The sequence below is a fragment of the Strongylocentrotus purpuratus genome, unplaced genomic scaffold, assembly GCF_000002235.5.
Source record: "Strongylocentrotus purpuratus isolate Spur 01 unplaced genomic scaffold, Spur_5.0 spur5_contig_851, whole genome shotgun sequence".
Classification (NCBI taxonomy): domain Eukaryota; kingdom Metazoa; phylum Echinodermata; class Echinoidea; order Camarodonta; family Strongylocentrotidae; genus Strongylocentrotus; species Strongylocentrotus purpuratus.
The window spans coordinates 682,964-701,580 of record NW_022145559.1 but is presented as its reverse complement, the minus strand read 5'-3'; the positions used below and the strand labels follow the sequence as shown (position 1 = coordinate 701,580).

General features: G+C 36.1%; 1 protein-coding gene across 2 annotated transcripts in view; it reads right to left on the bottom strand.

The window, feature by feature from the left end:
* LOC583105 (cubilin) overlaps positions 1-18,617 on the bottom strand; it is a 49,173-nt gene that overhangs the window by 14,718 nt on the left and 15,838 nt on the right. Inside the window, exons 1-14 of one of the 2 annotated variants that reach the window (XM_030994667.1) lie at positions 17,695-17,824; positions 10,958-11,002; positions 9,630-9,838; positions 9,077-9,212; positions 8,309-8,332; positions 7,118-7,290; positions 6,132-6,318; positions 5,596-5,801; positions 5,024-5,165; positions 4,437-4,469; positions 3,425-3,591; positions 1,802-1,961; positions 1,387-1,413; positions 74-352 (exon numbers count right to left, since the gene is read on the bottom strand). In XM_030994667.1, coding sequence (XP_030850527.1) covers positions 74-352; positions 1,387-1,413; positions 1,802-1,961; positions 3,425-3,591; positions 4,437-4,469; positions 5,024-5,165; positions 5,596-5,801; positions 6,132-6,318; positions 7,118-7,290; positions 8,309-8,332; positions 9,077-9,212; positions 9,630-9,838; positions 10,958-11,002; positions 17,695-17,767 — 1,861 coding nt within the window. In that variant the 5' untranslated portion in view covers positions 17,768-17,824. Of the gene's footprint in view, positions 1-73; positions 353-1,386; positions 1,414-1,801; positions 1,962-3,424; positions 3,592-4,436; positions 4,470-5,023; positions 5,166-5,595; positions 5,802-6,131; positions 6,319-7,117; positions 7,291-8,308; positions 8,333-9,076; positions 9,213-9,629; positions 9,839-10,957; positions 11,003-17,694; positions 17,825-18,617 lie in introns of those variants that run through there. The other variant, XM_030994672.1, reaches the window with a different exon arrangement.

Below are 18,617 nucleotides of genomic sequence, written 5' to 3'. Positions count from 1 at the left end.
TCTTTTATTTTTTATATATTATGTAATTTGTAACTGTTTCCCCCAATTTTTAAATATTGCAAATTAGGCCCACCTTGTACAGTAAGAGCTGTTGTATAGTTGACTGCAGCAGCTAAGTTACTTGCTTCACATGTGTAGCGACCATCATGTACAATAGAAGCATCAGCTATCACTACGGAGCTAGAGAAAGCACCATTTACAAACTCAACTCCAACTCCAAGAGGAATAACATCTCCATCTTTTAGCCAGCGGAAGTGAATAGGGAGGTCACCGAGTATTACAGTACACATAACACGAGTCGGTTGACCTCGTAGAACGGTGAGGGGTTCGATTGGTTGAATGACCGGAGAAACTATGTGGAGGAAAGAAGCTTTTACCCTTAAAATGTAAACTTCATCAAAACAATACTATGTTTTGGTTACATGTATTAATCCTGAAAAAGGGGTCCTGGATTTGGTGGAAACATATTTAGTATAAATATCATTTATGTATTAAACGTATATTGTTATTATTAATTAATCAATTCATTAACGGTGACCATATTTTTGTTTAAAGTGGGGCTGAATTAGTATAATCGTATTGGATAAATTTCATACATTGGGGTCTATACTTATCTTCATAGCAATTTAAGGTCGTACAAGAGCACCAGCAAATACGAATAAGAGCAATAACCATGTACTTTGAAGGCATTTACGGTTTGAAACGAGAACTCAACCATCCCTTTAAATCAAGCACTGTTGAATCATTAAGGGTCAAACATAACAAATGTCTTTTAGATCCAGAGCATTGCTTTCAGGAGATCTGAATGGGTAAGGGGTGTTCGGTTAAAGATAAAGGTGAGTTTTGTTTTTTTTTAAACAAAGGGAAAAAAAATTCTCACAGAATCTAACGAAACTTACACTGAATGGCTCAATATTACAAATAAAAGTCATACAGTGCCAAACAATTTTAGTAGAAAATGTATACTGGCTGAGTAATGACCATAGAAAGATTAGTAAATCAAGGTTAGTAGCCCTGACACTATTTGTGTAGTCCCATATAAATATGTCTGTGTACATTGCTTGTTACTTTACCACGACTGGGCCAAATGTATTATGATTCTGATGACTTCAGAACTTTGCAGTACACACCAATACTTACATTCTACATGATCAACTGTTTCTGATACATTCCACACCTTTTCTTTCACAATGCAATCGGATGACCAGAACTCACCTCTATCATTAAGCTTCATACCTCTTTTATGTGTGAACTATCTAGATGGTCAGTTCTAAATCATGTAAATCAACGGGTTCGTATAAATAGGCTTGACGGGTTACGCTTTTGGGACAGGCTTCATTCTACTAAGAATGAAGCTTGAAACGAAATAATCCAGCATAAACTTACTTGTTGAAGGTGTCTCTGTAGTAATGACTTTGAGAAGACAAAGGAAGAGAGAGAGAAGAAAAAAAAAGGGCGAGCATTAGTGTCGTCGTTATTTTTGTTTAACTATACAAACATGTTTGAGATGTCTAAAGATTTTTTAAAAAATGGAATAATTTGCATATAAATTAATAACTTAAAAATTGAAACTCTCATCAAACTTAAATTACAAGAAGGCTTTTGATTTTTATTAGATAAATGCTTACCTTAGAAACACAACAAACAAACATTCTAGGACCTTATCAGTTATCAATTATGATGACAACACCTCCACCGTCCCTTACAAATAAAATACCAACTGTCCCAGAATTGCCGCCGGAATGGTTGGTACTATAGTTCAGAGTTAGCCCCGACACCAACACAGATTGTTTATACTTACTGTCACATATAGGAGAGATATCAGCTTGAAATCCTCTAGACGTGCCACTAAAACCGCTGTCGAATTTAACGATTGTCACCGTGGAATTGATGAAGCTTGGTTCGGGTATGGCGTCACCATTAAACTCACTGACCACAGATTCCGGTGTCCTGATTGTAACCTAAAACGTGAAATTGAAAATTACTCGCAACCATTCATACAGAACATGGCCACTAAGATTCTCTTAATATTTGGCGGTGCCCCACAAATATTCGATAATTTGAACCAGCCGTTGAAAAAACAAAAGAGCGCCTTATACGTTTTACTCCAACCAAGGCCGATGTTGGATTTTTGTTGGCTTTTTCGTGTTGGTTGTAATAAGCACATCCAGTCGGCTCGTGTATTGTTATTATTAATTAATTAGTTAATTAACGGTCACCGTATTTTTTTTTTAAGTCGAGCTGAATTAGTACAATCGTATTGGCTAAAGATCACAAATTTTGGTGTAAAAAATTACTTTCATAGCAATTTTAGGTCCTAAAAGAGCACCAGAAATGTCATAAATAAGAATAAGAGCAATAACCATGTACTTTGAAGGCATTTGCGGTCTGAAACAAGAACTCAACTATCCCTTTAAGTCAATCTAAGGCAGCGTGTCCAATTACAAATGTGGATTAATATCTTGCTAAAGGACGTTTGTGCCGGGCTTGCATTTAAACCCTCAACCCTTGGATTTGGGGGCAAGTGAATGAACCGCTATACCACGAGACCTTCAAAATCGTGTTACAATGCTAGTAACTGTCAAACCGACAATTACCGACTAACATATTATATGACTTTATTTCTAAATCATGTACAACATTTTTTTAAACATTCTTTGCTCAACTCTGGTTATTCATGCTCAGTTTGTTTTGGACAAAACGTTATCAAAATTGTGCGTGCGATTGCATAACATTGTAACTACTCTTCCGTTAGCCGCATTCCGATTTCTTTTCAACGTTGTGCATATTTGTTTCCTTCATGTAAATTGAGAGCTTTGGTACTGCCAATGAAACAAACCACTTCCAATTGTCACCATGCCAGAAACACTTGTCGGGCTTTTACACAAACATATTGTGTAAGAGCCTGGAACCTTCTACTTATGTATCAAGAGAGGCTGCACTCCATACAGTCATTCATGTGATGCAGCCTCCTGTCCGATCCCAAATGCAATAAACACAGAGGCAAACGCTCGGTGCAGACTCAGACGCTCGGTGCACACTCAGACGCGCGATGGCTCAGTGGTAAAACAATGGCAGAGCTCATTGGTAGAGTAGTGGCCTCTTAACCGCTCGTGCTCTTTGGTAAAAAAAAAAGTTATCATTCCCAAGTCCCTCAGAAAGGACTTAACGCCGTCGTTCTATTTGTTGGTTACTTACAAGCATACATTAAAGCAGTCAGGTAAAACAAACAAACGAACAAACGAAGACTCATTTGAATCTACATAATTATGTGATAGAGCTATCGTTTACCATGGCATCTCAAACTGACGGACATCATGTCCTCATCCCCAAGAAGCTTCTAGGAGCTGCTGAAAGGGAATATCATTTCAAGGTTTCAAGGAATCATAAATAAAAAGATAAGTTTAATGAAATCGAATCAAACCTTGTCATCAGTGCCGTCTGTTTGGAAGTCATTCATAACGATATTAAGCTGACAGTTATCTGGTATCCTGAACATCCATGCTATGTGTTGTTGGTTCCCATAATCATTTGGATAGTTGGGTGATGATATGGAATAAATATCACCGTTAGACAGTGCTACAGCAGTGCCTGAATACATTGAGGGAAAACGTATTATTAAAGGTAATACAAAGTTTTGGTATGTGGTCATGAATTTGGTTCAAATGAAAATAATGGAAGCAAATGCGATTCTACAATATTAACTGATCGTTGTCGCGGTTGAAAACGAGTCTAAAGTTTTGAAATTGTAAATAATAAACTCTTTATGCTGTATAGCTCCCTCTCAAGGTCAAGATATTAATTAAGCTATAAGACAGTGTTTCTTGACTAAAATCGACCGATTAGCTCTTCCCTTTCGTAAATTATATATCACAACTACATATTATGAGATTTTCATGGTCGCAGCTAATATTGTATGGCCGTATAGGCGCTAATGGCAATTTATCAAAATTTACCGGGAGCACCGGTAAATTTGTATATTCAATTTTTCTCGAAAGCAGAAGTGTTTTAGGGCCTAATTTTTCTAGTGCTTATAAAACATCCACAGGGGCATCCAAATATATCAAAATGGCAAAGAATCACTATCCACCCAATTTATAAATTTCCCAAAACTTTGTATTACCTTTAATGTGTGTCAACGGAAATTGGAGGTGAGATAATGCATCGTAGGGCCAGACAATTATCAGGGCTATGCGGTAAGCCTAGCCGACTGGTGTTTAATTGGCAGAGTATTAATGCATTCAAATTAATGGATACTTCTGCGACATGTAGCTAGTAATGAAATATCTAAGTCGTCTATTACTATCTGTAAAAGAGAAGGCAGGTGACATACATGGTATATAACGCTAGGTTGGATAAACCTCTGGCAAGCTTTTACCTTCAAGGCAAGCGTATGAAATCCAAATATATAACAAAGGTTTACAGCGTGCACTTACCTCTCGTATCAAAACTATGCTCGATCGCGGCATCTGTACAAAGACAAGAACAAGAAAACCTTATCAGTCAAAGAGTATTTGGAATATAAATGCATATATAAGGCTTATATCAGCTTTCAAGCTATGCCGATAACCAACTACATACTGTTCTAACAAGGAGGATTGGAAGTTGCTCTATAGCCTTGATGCCACCAGTTGACACCTATCTTCATACAGTGGATAAGGACGACTAATGTTAGGTTTAAAACTAATGACAAAGATTATCTTGGTATCTTCATAAGAAGACTTCACAATTACCTCTAAAGCAATAATCAAATAATTAAAACCTATATGACACCCAATGACGGTGGCTGACTTACCGGGGAGGGGTGCGAGCAGAGGCACGTCCCCTTCACTATGAAGGTCAAGAAGGGTGGGGATAGAGAGGAGAAGGGACAGACAATGTAAGGAAAGGATAACTCGACCCTCCCCTGATAAATTGCTTAATTATGTACCAAATATTTACGTTGCCCCCCCCCCGCCTCCCAATTGCGCCAGTGCCCCTTCATGGCACTACTGACGCTACGCCAGTGCTACAAGAGACTAACCATTTCTACAAGTAGATGTGACGTGAGCATCGAAGCCGTGATGTCTGGAGCTATCATCCTGATCTGATGTGAATCTAACCCAAGCCAGGTTAGACTTTACCTCAAGGTATCTCGGCACCGAGTTTCCAGACAAGAAAAACAGCTGAAAAATATAATGTAAAGAGATATATTAAATCGTTTCAATCTCACAAATGAACAATTTCAAGCCCCAAAATATTCAAAAGCCAGTTGCACACGTGACATCATTTCGATATCGTTATTGAACGTGCAGGAATTAAGATTAGGAAGGTAGTTAGTGCATGCATCGGGAGTCCAATGAAAAAGTTTGCAATCTTCATTTCACTCTATGTACCATTTGTCTCCACATGATATCGAACATGTTAAGGAACTCTTAGTGAAATGTATACAATATACTGTATGCATGAATCTTATGAAATATTCCTAATTTAAACAAATTGTGCTGTCAAATAGTTAAAAGAAATATAAGATCACTTATAATTGTTTTTAAAGCATGTTCGAAAGTGGCTTTTTCCAACACCCATCCCATCGCAATGTGTTTGATGTGAACCTACTTCATCAGCAGACATATTATATCCCTTTCCGATATGAAGACCATCTTGGTTGAGTTGTGTAGCGAATCGAACGATTTCTACGAGAATGTCACAGCTTTGTGGAACCTTTATCACCCAAGACTCGTCACTATCTGTCGGGTAATAGAGAGGATAGTTCGACGTCTTCAGCCGATATGTCTCATTGCGCTTCAAGTCTAGGTGGTATCCTAAAACAAAACAAAAAATGGATGAACAGATGAATAATAAAAGAACAATAATAAGAACAAAATATTCATCTCGTGTACTGCGAGATGGCATATTTATTCGTCTGCATCTGAAATGTTTTATTAATCCGACTCAGTTCTACGTGAAATTCTACGACAAAATCAATTTCTAAGGTCTTATGACCAGAGTGCTGTGAGGGGGTCATGCTTTTATCTTGCCCATTTTACTTATTATAATTTGAATATAACTCATTCGATGCTGTGGTCTAGATAAACGTAAGTCAATAAAAAAACTATCAATCAATCAATTAACCGATCAATCAATTAACCAACCTGGTTCGCAATCTGCTGTGACGTTAGCCATAAAACCACGAGCCGTGGGCGATGTTTCCGATGATATAAACTGAACATAAGCGTGGGTCGAAGAGTCTTCTGATTGCACCAGGAAAGGATAGTTCAGCAGTACGCCCCTTCCTGAAAATGTTTCTTTGACTCTAACACCCTGTGTACCAATAATCACCTGAAGAACAGCAACAAAGAGAATATAATGATTGATTTCTGGAATGGGGTCTAATTAAAGCTTCCTTGATGAGTAGGCGATAAGACGTACCTTCACCCACATCTACACCCGCCCACAGGCACACAAGCTGGGGAAAAAGTAAATTACATTAGGCTCATCAACTTTGTCAGGTTTGTTTGAGATGTTAAATGATCAACAACCTACAAATTCCGATGGGCATTGTTTAGTGTTTAGTGCCCCCTACACAAACTCAACGCACACATACACAGACGCACACACGCACATACACACGCACACGCACGCACAAACAAACACATCCACCCACCCCCCCCCCCACCCACACCCACACACACTCGCATAAACAAACACATCCACCCCCACACACACACACGCACAACACACAAATAGACATGAACGCACTCATATACACTACTCTCATGCCCCATCCTCTTTTTTCTCCATCTGAACTACATTTGAACATACTATCGACTGACAGACACTCAATGAACCGTGCTTTGATGGGACATTGTTTTGTTTGTCATTATATTTTCATCAATTATGATCAGAGAAATTTCTAAAATTCCTAGTAAACTTCCTAAAATCTATTAGTAAAGATAAAGTAAATGGTATGAAATTAACGAAAAGCTCTCATTTAGTTCCCAGTTGATTTTCGCTTCTACTTCATCATTTCAAATTACTCCGATAAGTACAATGCAATTTTGTATTATTCAAAGATATTCTTTAATGTGATGTAGAACAAATTTGGTATATCGCAGATCAAATGCTATTTAACTATTACCTGATCATTATCTTGTTCAGTTTCAAAGTCTAAGAAGGTGACATAGATTCTGCACTCTTGTGGGTTTGGTAGCTGAAAGGCCCATGTTAATCTTGTATTTGGAGGAAAGTTGTTTGGATAGTTCGGTGAAGCGATCTGATACGTTTCTCCATCCAATGCCTGAAATCCAGAACCTAAGAAATTAATCAAATTAGACGTGAAGAGATCCAACATTATTAGAGGTATGGAGAATCCTAGTATAATTATACACCAGTTAACGTAATAATAATAATAGTAATAATAATTTTAAACAAATCATTAATATAATAATGATATTAATATTAATAATCATAATAACAATAATAATAATAATAATAATAATAATGATGATAATAATAATAATAATAATAATAATAATAGTAATAAGTTCCCACTATAGTGCTAATGTCTGAACAATTGAGACTCCTGACACTCTACAATGAAGTAAATGTAATATTACAACTATAACTATATTCCAGCGTGTATATCTTTATTACCTTACTTTTTAGCAAAACTTTTAATTTCATGATTAGAGTATTAATTTATGAACTTATGCAGGTATTTCTCATGACTGTTTTCAAGCTAAAGACCAGTTATGGTCATGCGATTGCATTGTGAAAGAAACGTTGTGGAATCGATCAGAAAAGGTTGATCATCTAGCATCTAGCATCTGCAAGGTTCTGGAATCATCAAAATGATAAGAAATTTGGCCCATTCTTTGTAAAGTTACAAGCACTACACACAGAAAGATGTATATGGGACTAACCTATATCTCTCACAGTCCATGAGAGAAACAAATTTACCAAATATATGAATAAGTAGGCGGTTTCCCTGCAAATTTTGTTATCATCATGTATTAGTCAAAACATATTCTTTCACATGATTGGTAATGAGAGCTTCCATTTCATTTTTTGAAATTGGTGCGTTTCCAATACTGGTCTTTACCTTTAAGGACGAGCAGGAAATGTTTCAGGAAATGTCCTTGGTGTATAAGGTATAAATATCAATTTGAGGATTATGTATCTGGCAACGATTTCCTCACTTAACTGAAAAGTGAGGTGTTCTATTTTCTCAATTGGTATTTTTTCCAGGGGCGAGCAAATAATCCTTTGTGCTTTTTATATAGGCCAATGTTGATAAGTACAAAAAAACAATTACATTTCAAGAACTTACCCACCGTGTCGACTGTTGTATTATCTACGAAACAAACGTAAATATAGTATTATAAATTCAGGATTTTAGTAGCATTCCTTGGCCTAATAATTAATATATTACGCCAATCAATGCGTAGACTTTAACTTAAAAATTAAAATTAAAAAAGAGGGACATTGCACCAAAGCATGTAGACCTATTTTAATGTCGGTAAAATTGATTAATCTTGATCTCCGGAATGACATTGCAGTTTGGGTGGAACTGGTTTGCATCCATTGGGGGTAGTGAAGACTGTATGAACCACTAGATAACAAATTCGGAAAATTTTACCCAAAACCTATTGAAACATGTGTTAAATATAATACACGCATCTCAGTGAGTCGTCGGCGAACTTGGAATCATGACAGTTTAATGAAACACTGCCCAAGTCAAAGGAAAATCACAACTCCAAATTTACATGTCACATGGAGTGAGTGCAGCGCTCATTGAATATTTTGTTTCATGAAATGTTTTATTTCTTCACGAGAAGTAGTACAAATCAAAACAAAGTAAATACAAATGACATGATCCAGAAGTTCTTTGGAAAATGAAATTGTAATTTACAAAGGTACTGATTAGGAGGACGGGGGTGGAAGGTGGTGATAGGTATCTAGTATCGTCCCCACCCCCCACTCTCCTTCCCGTTCCTCTCTTTTCTCGGGGTTTTCCCCTTGTTTTCTTCTTTTCGGGGTATGTGCATGTGACCTCGTGCCCCTTCCCTGTAGCTACGTCACTGTATAAGTATGTTACCTTGACTGCATTGAGGTGTGATGCTAGCTCTGAATCCACGATATCCTGCAAAATCTGATGTGCTAAACCTGATCCATACTGCAGAGAAATTCATCCTGATCTGAGATGGTATGGTACTCCCAAATAAAGCCCATGTCTATATTATTAGGAAGAACATGAAATGAAATATTTGTTATACTATGAAATAAAGGTGTGTGCAGAATCGTAGTTGAAGTGACCCGGTTTATATTTAACATGAAATCTGTCGGTCACGTTTAGGCGAAATATAAGAAACAGTTATTATCATCAGCACTTGTATTCCTCTTAATATCATCCTTCTTATTATTATCATTATTTTTATGTTTATCAGTATTATTATCATTTTCATTATCAGTATTATTATCATTTTAATTATCATTATCCATATTATTAATATTATTATTACTATTATGTGTATCATTATCATCAAGATCTTCATTATTGTTACTAGGTTTACTATTATTTATGTTATACATGTATATATGGTAAGGATGATTGAACGGAACATTTTGAATACAGTAATGACGGTTCTTACCGGATATTTTGATTTCTTCGTTCCATTTCCAATATACAAAAAATCCTGTCTAAACTGTGTTGTGAAGTACTCGAATACGATGAGAACATCACATGATTCAGGGACTTTCACTTTCCACAATATATCCAGATTGTCATCATAATTACCGAAGCGGTTAGTTGCCGTTTCGATGGTGAAAGATTCCCCTTCATCAAGCGTTACTTTACCACCTAGAAACATGTTCAACATAATCACACCAACAATTAGTCATGGAAACTTATCTCATTGTATTGTGATTCGCGCTTTTTTCATTCCACATTGATGACGGTAGAATAGTAATAGATATACATTAAGATATAAACAACCACTCTGACAACGATAATAATGATAATATTGATGATGATAATCAGAATAAGAATTTTAATAATAATAAAAATAACAATTATTTTAGCAATAGTGATAACAATAATGATACAATTAATGATAATAGTAATAGTAGAATTCAGACCTTTGGAAACTTGGAATATTAGTAGTAGTATCAGTATTAGTATTATAGTATTAAAAGTATAATTAATAGTAGCTGTTGTAGTAGTAGTAGTAGTAGTAGTAGTAGTAGTAGTAGTAGTAGTAGTAGTAGTAGTGGTAGTAGTAGTAGTAGTGTAGTAGTAGTAGTAGTAGTAGTAGTTGTTGTTGTAGTATAGTATTATAAGTAGTAGTAATAATAGTAGTAGTAGAAGTAGTAGTAGCAGTATTTGTTTTGTATAATAATAGTAGAAGTGGTATTATAGTAGTAGTAGTAGTAGTAGTAGTAACATTATTATTAGTAGTAGTAGTATTATAGTAGAGATAGTATTAGAAGTATTAAAGTAGAAGTAGAAGTATAGTAGTAGTATTTGTTTTTGTATGTTAATTGTAGTAGGCCTATTAGTAGAAGTGGTATTACAGTAGTAGTAGTAGTAGTAGTAGTAGTAGTAGTAGAAGTAGTAGTAGTAGTATTAGTACTTCGTAGAAGTAGTAACAGTAATAGTGGTAGAAGAAGTAGTAGTAGTAGTAGTAGTAGTAGTAGTAGTAGTAGTAATAGTATTATTATTAAGTAGTAGTAGGGGAAAATAAGTAGTAATAGCAGTATACTTTCATAAATAACAGTAGCACAAGCGCTTCTGTCACAATATCCATCAAGTTTGATTCTTATGATGTCTATAATAAAATTCAAAATTCAAAATTCGAACGTATCCCGAAAGGCTTTTTCTGAGGTCGGGTTCATGCATTGCTCTTTACATGCTCGACCTAAAAAGTTTGAAAAGCTTGGAATAAACGGAAGCAGTATCAAATGAAATGACAGTCATTACCTGTCTGACTTCCGGCAGACGCAGCCTTGGTTCCAGACGTTAGTCCTAATTGAAATAAAACATCAGATTATTTTACGTTATCAAAATGATTGATTAGTTGGCGCAATGGCTCGTAACCGGGAGGTCTCGGATTCGAAACCAGGTCGATGCGCCAGCGCTCTTTGGTAAGGTATTAAACCTCCTTACCGAATCCCCCTGGGAGGACTTGAAATCGTCCGCCCCTTGGTTGCTTACTTACAAGCACAAACATACTTTTTTAGAAGTCAGGTAAAACAAACTAATCGTAATATCCTCTCTGCATAATAATGAAGATAATAGACCAGTGGGCCTTTTGGACGGCCAGTGGGAGCCGTAGGGGGCAGCTGATTCTACTGGCACCAGAAGTGATTCCTGACATACTGCTAAAAGTGCTGAATGTAAATTCCTACTCCTTTGCATTGAAAGAGTCGTCCTCATAAGATTTAATAACACTTACTTAAATTTTAAACTATATTTCACATTTCAAAATACTATAGTTACTGTAGACGAATTCCTGGATTGGAAAACCCACATTAAAGATGTAACTTTGAAAGTATCTATTGGGGTATTATCAAAATTATATTTAACCGTTCCCCGAAATGTGCTAATGTTATTATACAACTCAATAGTATTACCCCATTTGTCTTACTGAAATAAAGTGTGGGGAAATTCATATTCGTCTCATCGAAAACAAATGAAAATACTTGAAAAGAAGGCGATTCGAATTTCAACATATTCAACGTATTGTTCTCATACGAAAGTATGATTTAGCAGAAAAATAATAATAATAATAATAATAATAATAATAATAATAATAATAATAATAATAATTAAAAAAAATAAAAATAATAATAATAATTAGGTTTTATATAGCGCTTAATACAAAAGTCTTTTAGCGCTTTAAAAATATACTATTACCCCGGTCATTGGATTCAGTGCTTACCCGCACACGCTGTGTGCACAATCTCCACTCCCTGGGGAGCATTCCAGCCAGGTGTTACTTGACGCCCAAAAACTGTTTGACGAACATTGACGGCCGCATCCTACCGGGTACCCATTTAACATATGAGTGGTATGTAGCAAGTGCAGGTTGATATATTGACAAAGGATATTAGTGCCATGTCGGGATTCGAACCCTCGACCTGAATGAGGGTTCTTCTTGTCCACCTATTATTATTTAATACTTGTATATTTATGTATCATTTCCACACTGGTAATCTTCCGCACATTTGTCAAAACATGTTTATTAGTAATTCATCTGTTCATTCACATAACACAAGGCAAAAAATGTTATTACACAAACCCCTGTACGTCCAACCCATGCATTGAAATCATTTTGAAATGTGGGAATAAGCAAATTAAATTATTTAACGAGGACATAAGATCAAGTTTGTCTAGATTTAAAGTTATGTGCAAAAGGGAAGTATTTATTAATTTGTAAAACTAGGTAGGACTATACATTTTAATATCATGTTTCGCTTTGTTCATGTGCTTTCTCTTCTTCCTTTTTTCTTTTTAATATTCTACTCTCTCTCTCTATCTCACTATTTCTCTGTCTCTCTTTTATAATATGCTTTAAAGTGCATTGTGTGTGAGTGAGTGAGTATGGCTGAGTGTGTTTGCAAGATATTTTTAAGTGTTTTGTAATAAGTATGAATATACAAATATGTTTTTTTTTGTTTTTTTTGTTATAGTATGTTTTTCAGTGGCGGATCCAGGGGGGGCCGAAACGGCCGCGGCCCCCCTATTGGCGGCGCAAAAAAAAGGGAAAAAACAGAGGAAGAAAAGAAGGGAAAAAAGAAAGGAGAAGAGAAGAAGAAAAGGAGAAGAGGAAAAAAAAAGAGAAGAGAAAAGAAAGAAGAGAAAAGAAAGAAGAGAAAAGAAACAGAGAGAGAAACAAAAGGAGAAAAGAAAAAGAAGAAAGCCCCCCCCCCCCCCCCTCGCTTGTGCTTGTATTTGAACTCATGTTGGTAGTAATCATGGACAGGGGCGGCAATCTTGGGCCCGATAGGGAGAAATATAGCGGAAAGAACGTACATATTGGGCTTAGGGATTTTCTAGAATGCTTAATTTCAGCATTCAACATTGCAAAATCTCGCTCGGTCGCTACGCCCTGGCCCTCGCCCGATAACACAAAACTTCTTTCATTTCTACATTATTGCTTCTATCACAATCATAATTGTTTCATTTTGCCTTTAAAGCAGGCGCGTAGCCAGGGGCGGTAGGGGCAGTAAGAGGACATAGGACGAAAAAGGAGCAGACAAAAAAACATTTTTGAAAATTCTGACAAGTTGAGAACGGTACAACGAAGCATCTTCTTTCTCTAATAATTTTATGAAACATCAAAGCTACCACGCTTCGCGCGGGAGGGGAAAAACTGCATTCAAACAAGGATTAAGAGTCGAGAATGGTACAACGAATTGTCTTCTTTTCCTTAATAATTTAATGAAACGTCAAAGCTTCCGCGCTTCGCGCGATGGGGGGGGGGGGGGGGGGGACAAGGATTGAAGAGTCGAGAACGGTGCAACGAATTGTTTTCATTCTCTAATGATTTAATGAAACCTTAAGCTTCTGCGCTTGGCGCGGGAGGGGAGAAACTGAATTCAGAGAAGGATTAAGAGTCGAGAATGGAACAACGAATTATCTTCTTTCTCTGATAATTTCATTAAACTATGAAAGTTCGAGCTTCAAGGGGGGAGACTGAATTCATTAAACTATGAAAAATCAAAGCTTCCGCGCTTCGCGCGGGAGAGGGAAAACTGAATTCAGACAAGGAATACGAGTCGAGAATGTTTCAACAAATCATCTTCTTTCTCTAATAATTACTGAAAGGTCAAAGCTTCCGCGTTTTGCGCGGGAGGTGGGAGGAACTGAATTCAGACAATTAGGATTAAGAGTCGAGAATGGTACAACGAATCCTCTTCTTTCTCTAATAATTTCCTGAAACATCAAAGCTTCTGCGCTTCGTGCGTAATGGATGGTGGTAGGGGGGGGGGGACAGCGACCTGCCCGAATATGAATTTTGATATCTTTCTCGTTTATTTTGGTGATAAATAACACTTTCACAAAATACATATTATGCTCAAATTTTTTCTCGCTCGCTTCGCTCACTAACCGAATTGTGAAACAAACAAAAAAACCTTTTCGGGCAAGATGGCTATAGCCCCCCCCCCCTTCCCCCGATGAAAATTTCAAAAATTGGGTATGGTGCTTCTTATATGACCTTGTCAGTATTGGTATGTTGAGTTGAAAAAACGGTCTGCGCAATTTTCTATTTCCGGCCCCCTCTATTGGAAAATCCTGGATCCGCGCCTGTTTTTATTATATTCGTAAACGAAAGACTTCATGCATGGCTGATTGTCAACGAAACGGAGTTAAGTCTGTTGTAAACTCTTTTTTGTTTTGTTTGTTATAGTATTGTTTTATTATATTTGTATGTAATTGTATGTTGATGGGCCCCATTTACCAGCTTTGCTTCTCAGGGGGTCCATAGCCTGTCATCATATAATAATTGTACCATTACCAGTGTGATTAATTTTTTTTTTTAATTATTGGCTGAAAAAATTGAATTGAAATTGAATTAAATTGAATTGAAAATGGATGTTTCCCATCTGTTTCTCACTAGAGAATAGAGATGAATGTATCATCAAAGGGACTTGGGCACATTGTTCAGATGAGAGCAAATAGTGCTACTGTAATGACTTCAATGCTAGATGTAAAATTAAAGATAATCTGAAAGTTTGAGTGAAAACAAACCGTTATTAATGATTAAAATTGGGAAAACTGATCTGATCGATTCCTTAATTCTCCCAACTATATTAATTCAATTCATCTTTATTCAACGATATAAAAACAAAATAGTACAATACAATAAAACATATTGACATAATCATATACATGTATAAAATTAACATATCGTTAGGGGCAACCAAAAAGGATCTTGTGGACTGGTACCCCTTTTACAAAATTAACAAATTATAAGTAAAACATTGAAAATAATCACAAGCGGACACATCCAACACACACACACACGCACACTCACCCAAGAGAAGGGAAGGAGAAAGAGAGATTACATTACAATTTAATTACATTTTAGGTGAATGTAAATCGTAACAAATCTATGAATTGGCTCTTTATACCATTCCAGAAATTTAAGTGTTGAAAGATTTTTTAAACCCTGTCTTATGTCTTATTTTCATGGAAAAACGGTTGGGAAAATTTACTGTTAAAGGATGTTGACCAGTGACACCTTTACAAAAAATGAAAATCTTTGTGATTTGAGATTTTTTTTCAGGACTGTGTGCACGCTAATAGTACAATATAAGGAATATAATGAGTAACATTTCATACACAAATTACGCAGTTTTTTCATCAACCTTCAACAATGTTACCGAGTCACTTTAAAAGAGGGTCAATTTTACAGCAAGTCACGTTGGTCTATAAATTCAGTTCTAGTTCCACTTTATTTTTCACATTTCACATATATTTAACATTTTGCAGTAATTTCACAAAGTAAATTGTAAAAGTAAACGTGGATATTATTAACAGAGACATAATCAATCAAATGAGTAGTTCATATCAATTTGTTTGAAGGCATTGAATTGAAAGACTACACTACACTTAGTGTAAAAGAATTCGTATTTTAAAAAAGACAATGTTAGAGGCAAATTCACTTTAATAATATAACAAATTTACATCATTTGAATGAATGTGTGTTATTTACACAAATTTGCGTTACTTTTAGAATATGGCAACAAAAAAACACATGAAGAACAAAAAACAATTACTGCAATCGTATCAGAACGATGCGGATGCATTTAGTCTGTACTTGCTGCGATAGTGGAGATAGGTAGGCCGAAAGAAAGGCCCCCAAAACAGCCCGAAACGGACAAAATGGCGCCTTAAAGGTCACACATGTGTGATTTTGGAGAACGAAGAATTTAGTGACCTTGATAGGATGCTAGAGACTACGCCTAAGAAGTTTGAAAGGAATTGGAATAGAGGAAGGGAACTGGAAAGGGCTCGCAAGCACTGCGTGTAAAGCAATGGGACTTCGGTACATGAAGAACACGTCGTGACGCGCGCTGCGGCACTATAACAGCCGTCCATACTAACATTTATGCAGAGTATAAAAGGGCGTGTAAAATGCCCAACCCCCTGACAAATTAGAAACATCCGGCTTCGAGATGCCCTGCATTTGGCCAACCAGAATACGCTTGCAAAAAAAAAGGGGGGGGGGGACGGTAGGGTGTCTTGTCATCTGCGTCAAATTCTACCAAATGTGGCAAACATTTGTCATGTGCTTGGATACATGTGTCTGTCAAGTTTCATTGGCTTAAGTATAAGGATCGTCATTTTAAAGGACCAAAATAAATTAATTTCAATAGAAGCAAAAAAATCAGACAAACCAATCAAAAAAAGTTTGAGCAAAATCGGATAACTAATAAGAAAGTTATAATTTTGTGAAAAAGTATGTAAAAGTATGGAACAATGAGAATATGAAAAAAGTATCAACTACTGTATTCTATAGTCAACGCATTTTTCACTCAGTTTTTTTTTTCTTTCTTTTTTGAAATAAAACTATTGGTTCTATCATGAGCTTGGGTGCTCTTTCGGATGTAAAGAAAAACAATCCTCTGTAAGGCCGTGCATTGTGGCTTAAGGCCATGCATTATGGCTCAAGGCATGGGCACACAGAATATTTTTTTATGTTGGGGACCGGGGGAAATTATTGCATTTTCTTTGTTTGCTTTATTTGTGGGAACTGCACCCTATCCTAGCCCCCGCTGCGTACAGTCATGGTTCAGTGGCAAAGCAATGGCCTCGTTACTGTGAGGCCCCAGTATCAAAACCGTGTCGATGTGCTATATTAGTGTCCTTTTGTGGGGCATTAATCCTCATTACTGTCAGTTATGACTAAATGGCGTAGGTCCCCTAGTTGATAAGCATAGTAGCGTACACATGATTTAGCAATCACGCAAAAAAACACTGGCAAAATATTATTCAATAAAATCTGAGAATGTATACTATTATCTAGATCTTTTAGGAATAAATCATTGTCAAAATAATTCCATAAATTGAGGTTAAAAAAATATTTCAACTATATGAGCGACAGTGTAGTTGATATCAATGTACAACTTTTACTTGCAAGCGTTTTTGGGTTTGGCTGTCGTGCTTTCGGAAATACGTCTACATTAAAAAAAAAAAAAAAATCACCCTTTCTTTTTATATCCGGCTGACACAATGCGCTTGCTAACTTCGTCATTTTGTATGTGTGTATCTATACAGTGAATATATGTACAAATGTAGTCATTATATTATTATCTGAAATGTTCGTTTACTAGCTGAACCGTAGATGTTCATTTGTCTAAATCGTACGAAAAGGCAGGAAAATATAAACAACATAACCGCGTGTTTCTTTTTCTTCCAATTTTTAATTTTTAATTTATTTGGATAGGTTATTATTCAAACTCGTCCTCCAATCATTACCACAAATCATTTCACCTAGGCCTACAGATTTACAAGCTTGCTTTCATGTAGGTCCCATCATATTTCTCTAAGTTAAATCAGTACTTTATATTGACCACTTATCTTTATGTTATTTATTATGTAATATTGATTGTAATTTCAGTACAAACAAACAAAAATGTATTATGTTATATGAGAAATATAAAAAATAAATGAAATGAAGAACAAAAAAAATGATATAGAACTCTTACCTGCCACCATGATGATTATTGCCCATAGCATGATGATAGAGATCCGCTTCACCAGACGGTTCAGTCTGTCCATGGTCAATGAGTTCCTCAATCACAATGACATACAAACCTTGTCCAGATACGACTCCTAAACTATTAGTCTCAGCTTCGAGCTCCGTTACTTATCTCTCTCATGTGCTATTATGCAAGTTTAAATAACCCTTATATTCCGCCAACATTATTGAGAGGCAAATAAAGAGATTCTCTCTTGGCACTGAATTAAATGATTATAATCCAGTAATCCGAAAGATATGATTGGTTAAACTAGATTTGACAACATTTTTAGTGATGGTGGCGAGTTGGGCGGGGGGGGGGGGGGGGGAGTGGGATGTATACGTCATATTGTATTATTCATTGTCGAGTCATGATTGGCCAATTCTTCGTAAAAGACAAAACACATTGTATATGTGCACTATTAGGGGGAGTAGCCCAGTTTCCGGGGGCGGGGCTGACGTATGTTCTTTCCATATACCTTGCATTACAAACCAAAAAACAAAAACAAAAAAAGATTGGAAGTCAACAAGGCTTTATTTAGCGAAATACTTTGAGGACCTTTCGAGGATTGCTCATTTTTTTGGTCACGTCTTTAAAGAAAACGTTGAGTTCTGGGAAGAGGTGAGAAATAATTTGTGGGCGTTATCATTGTATTATGCAAGTGTGGAAGAACATCAGATAAAAAAATGTTCCTTGAAAAGCATCGCTCTTCAAATGCCGTAATATTCTAAATATGGCATGCAACATCATAAAATATGGACGGCTTTTTATGCAACAAGTTCGTTTAGCCTCATATACATCTGTATGTGTATATTGCTTGTAACTTTACCAAGACTGGGCTCAATTTCTTATCATTTTGATGATTCCAGAATCTTGCAGTACACAATGCA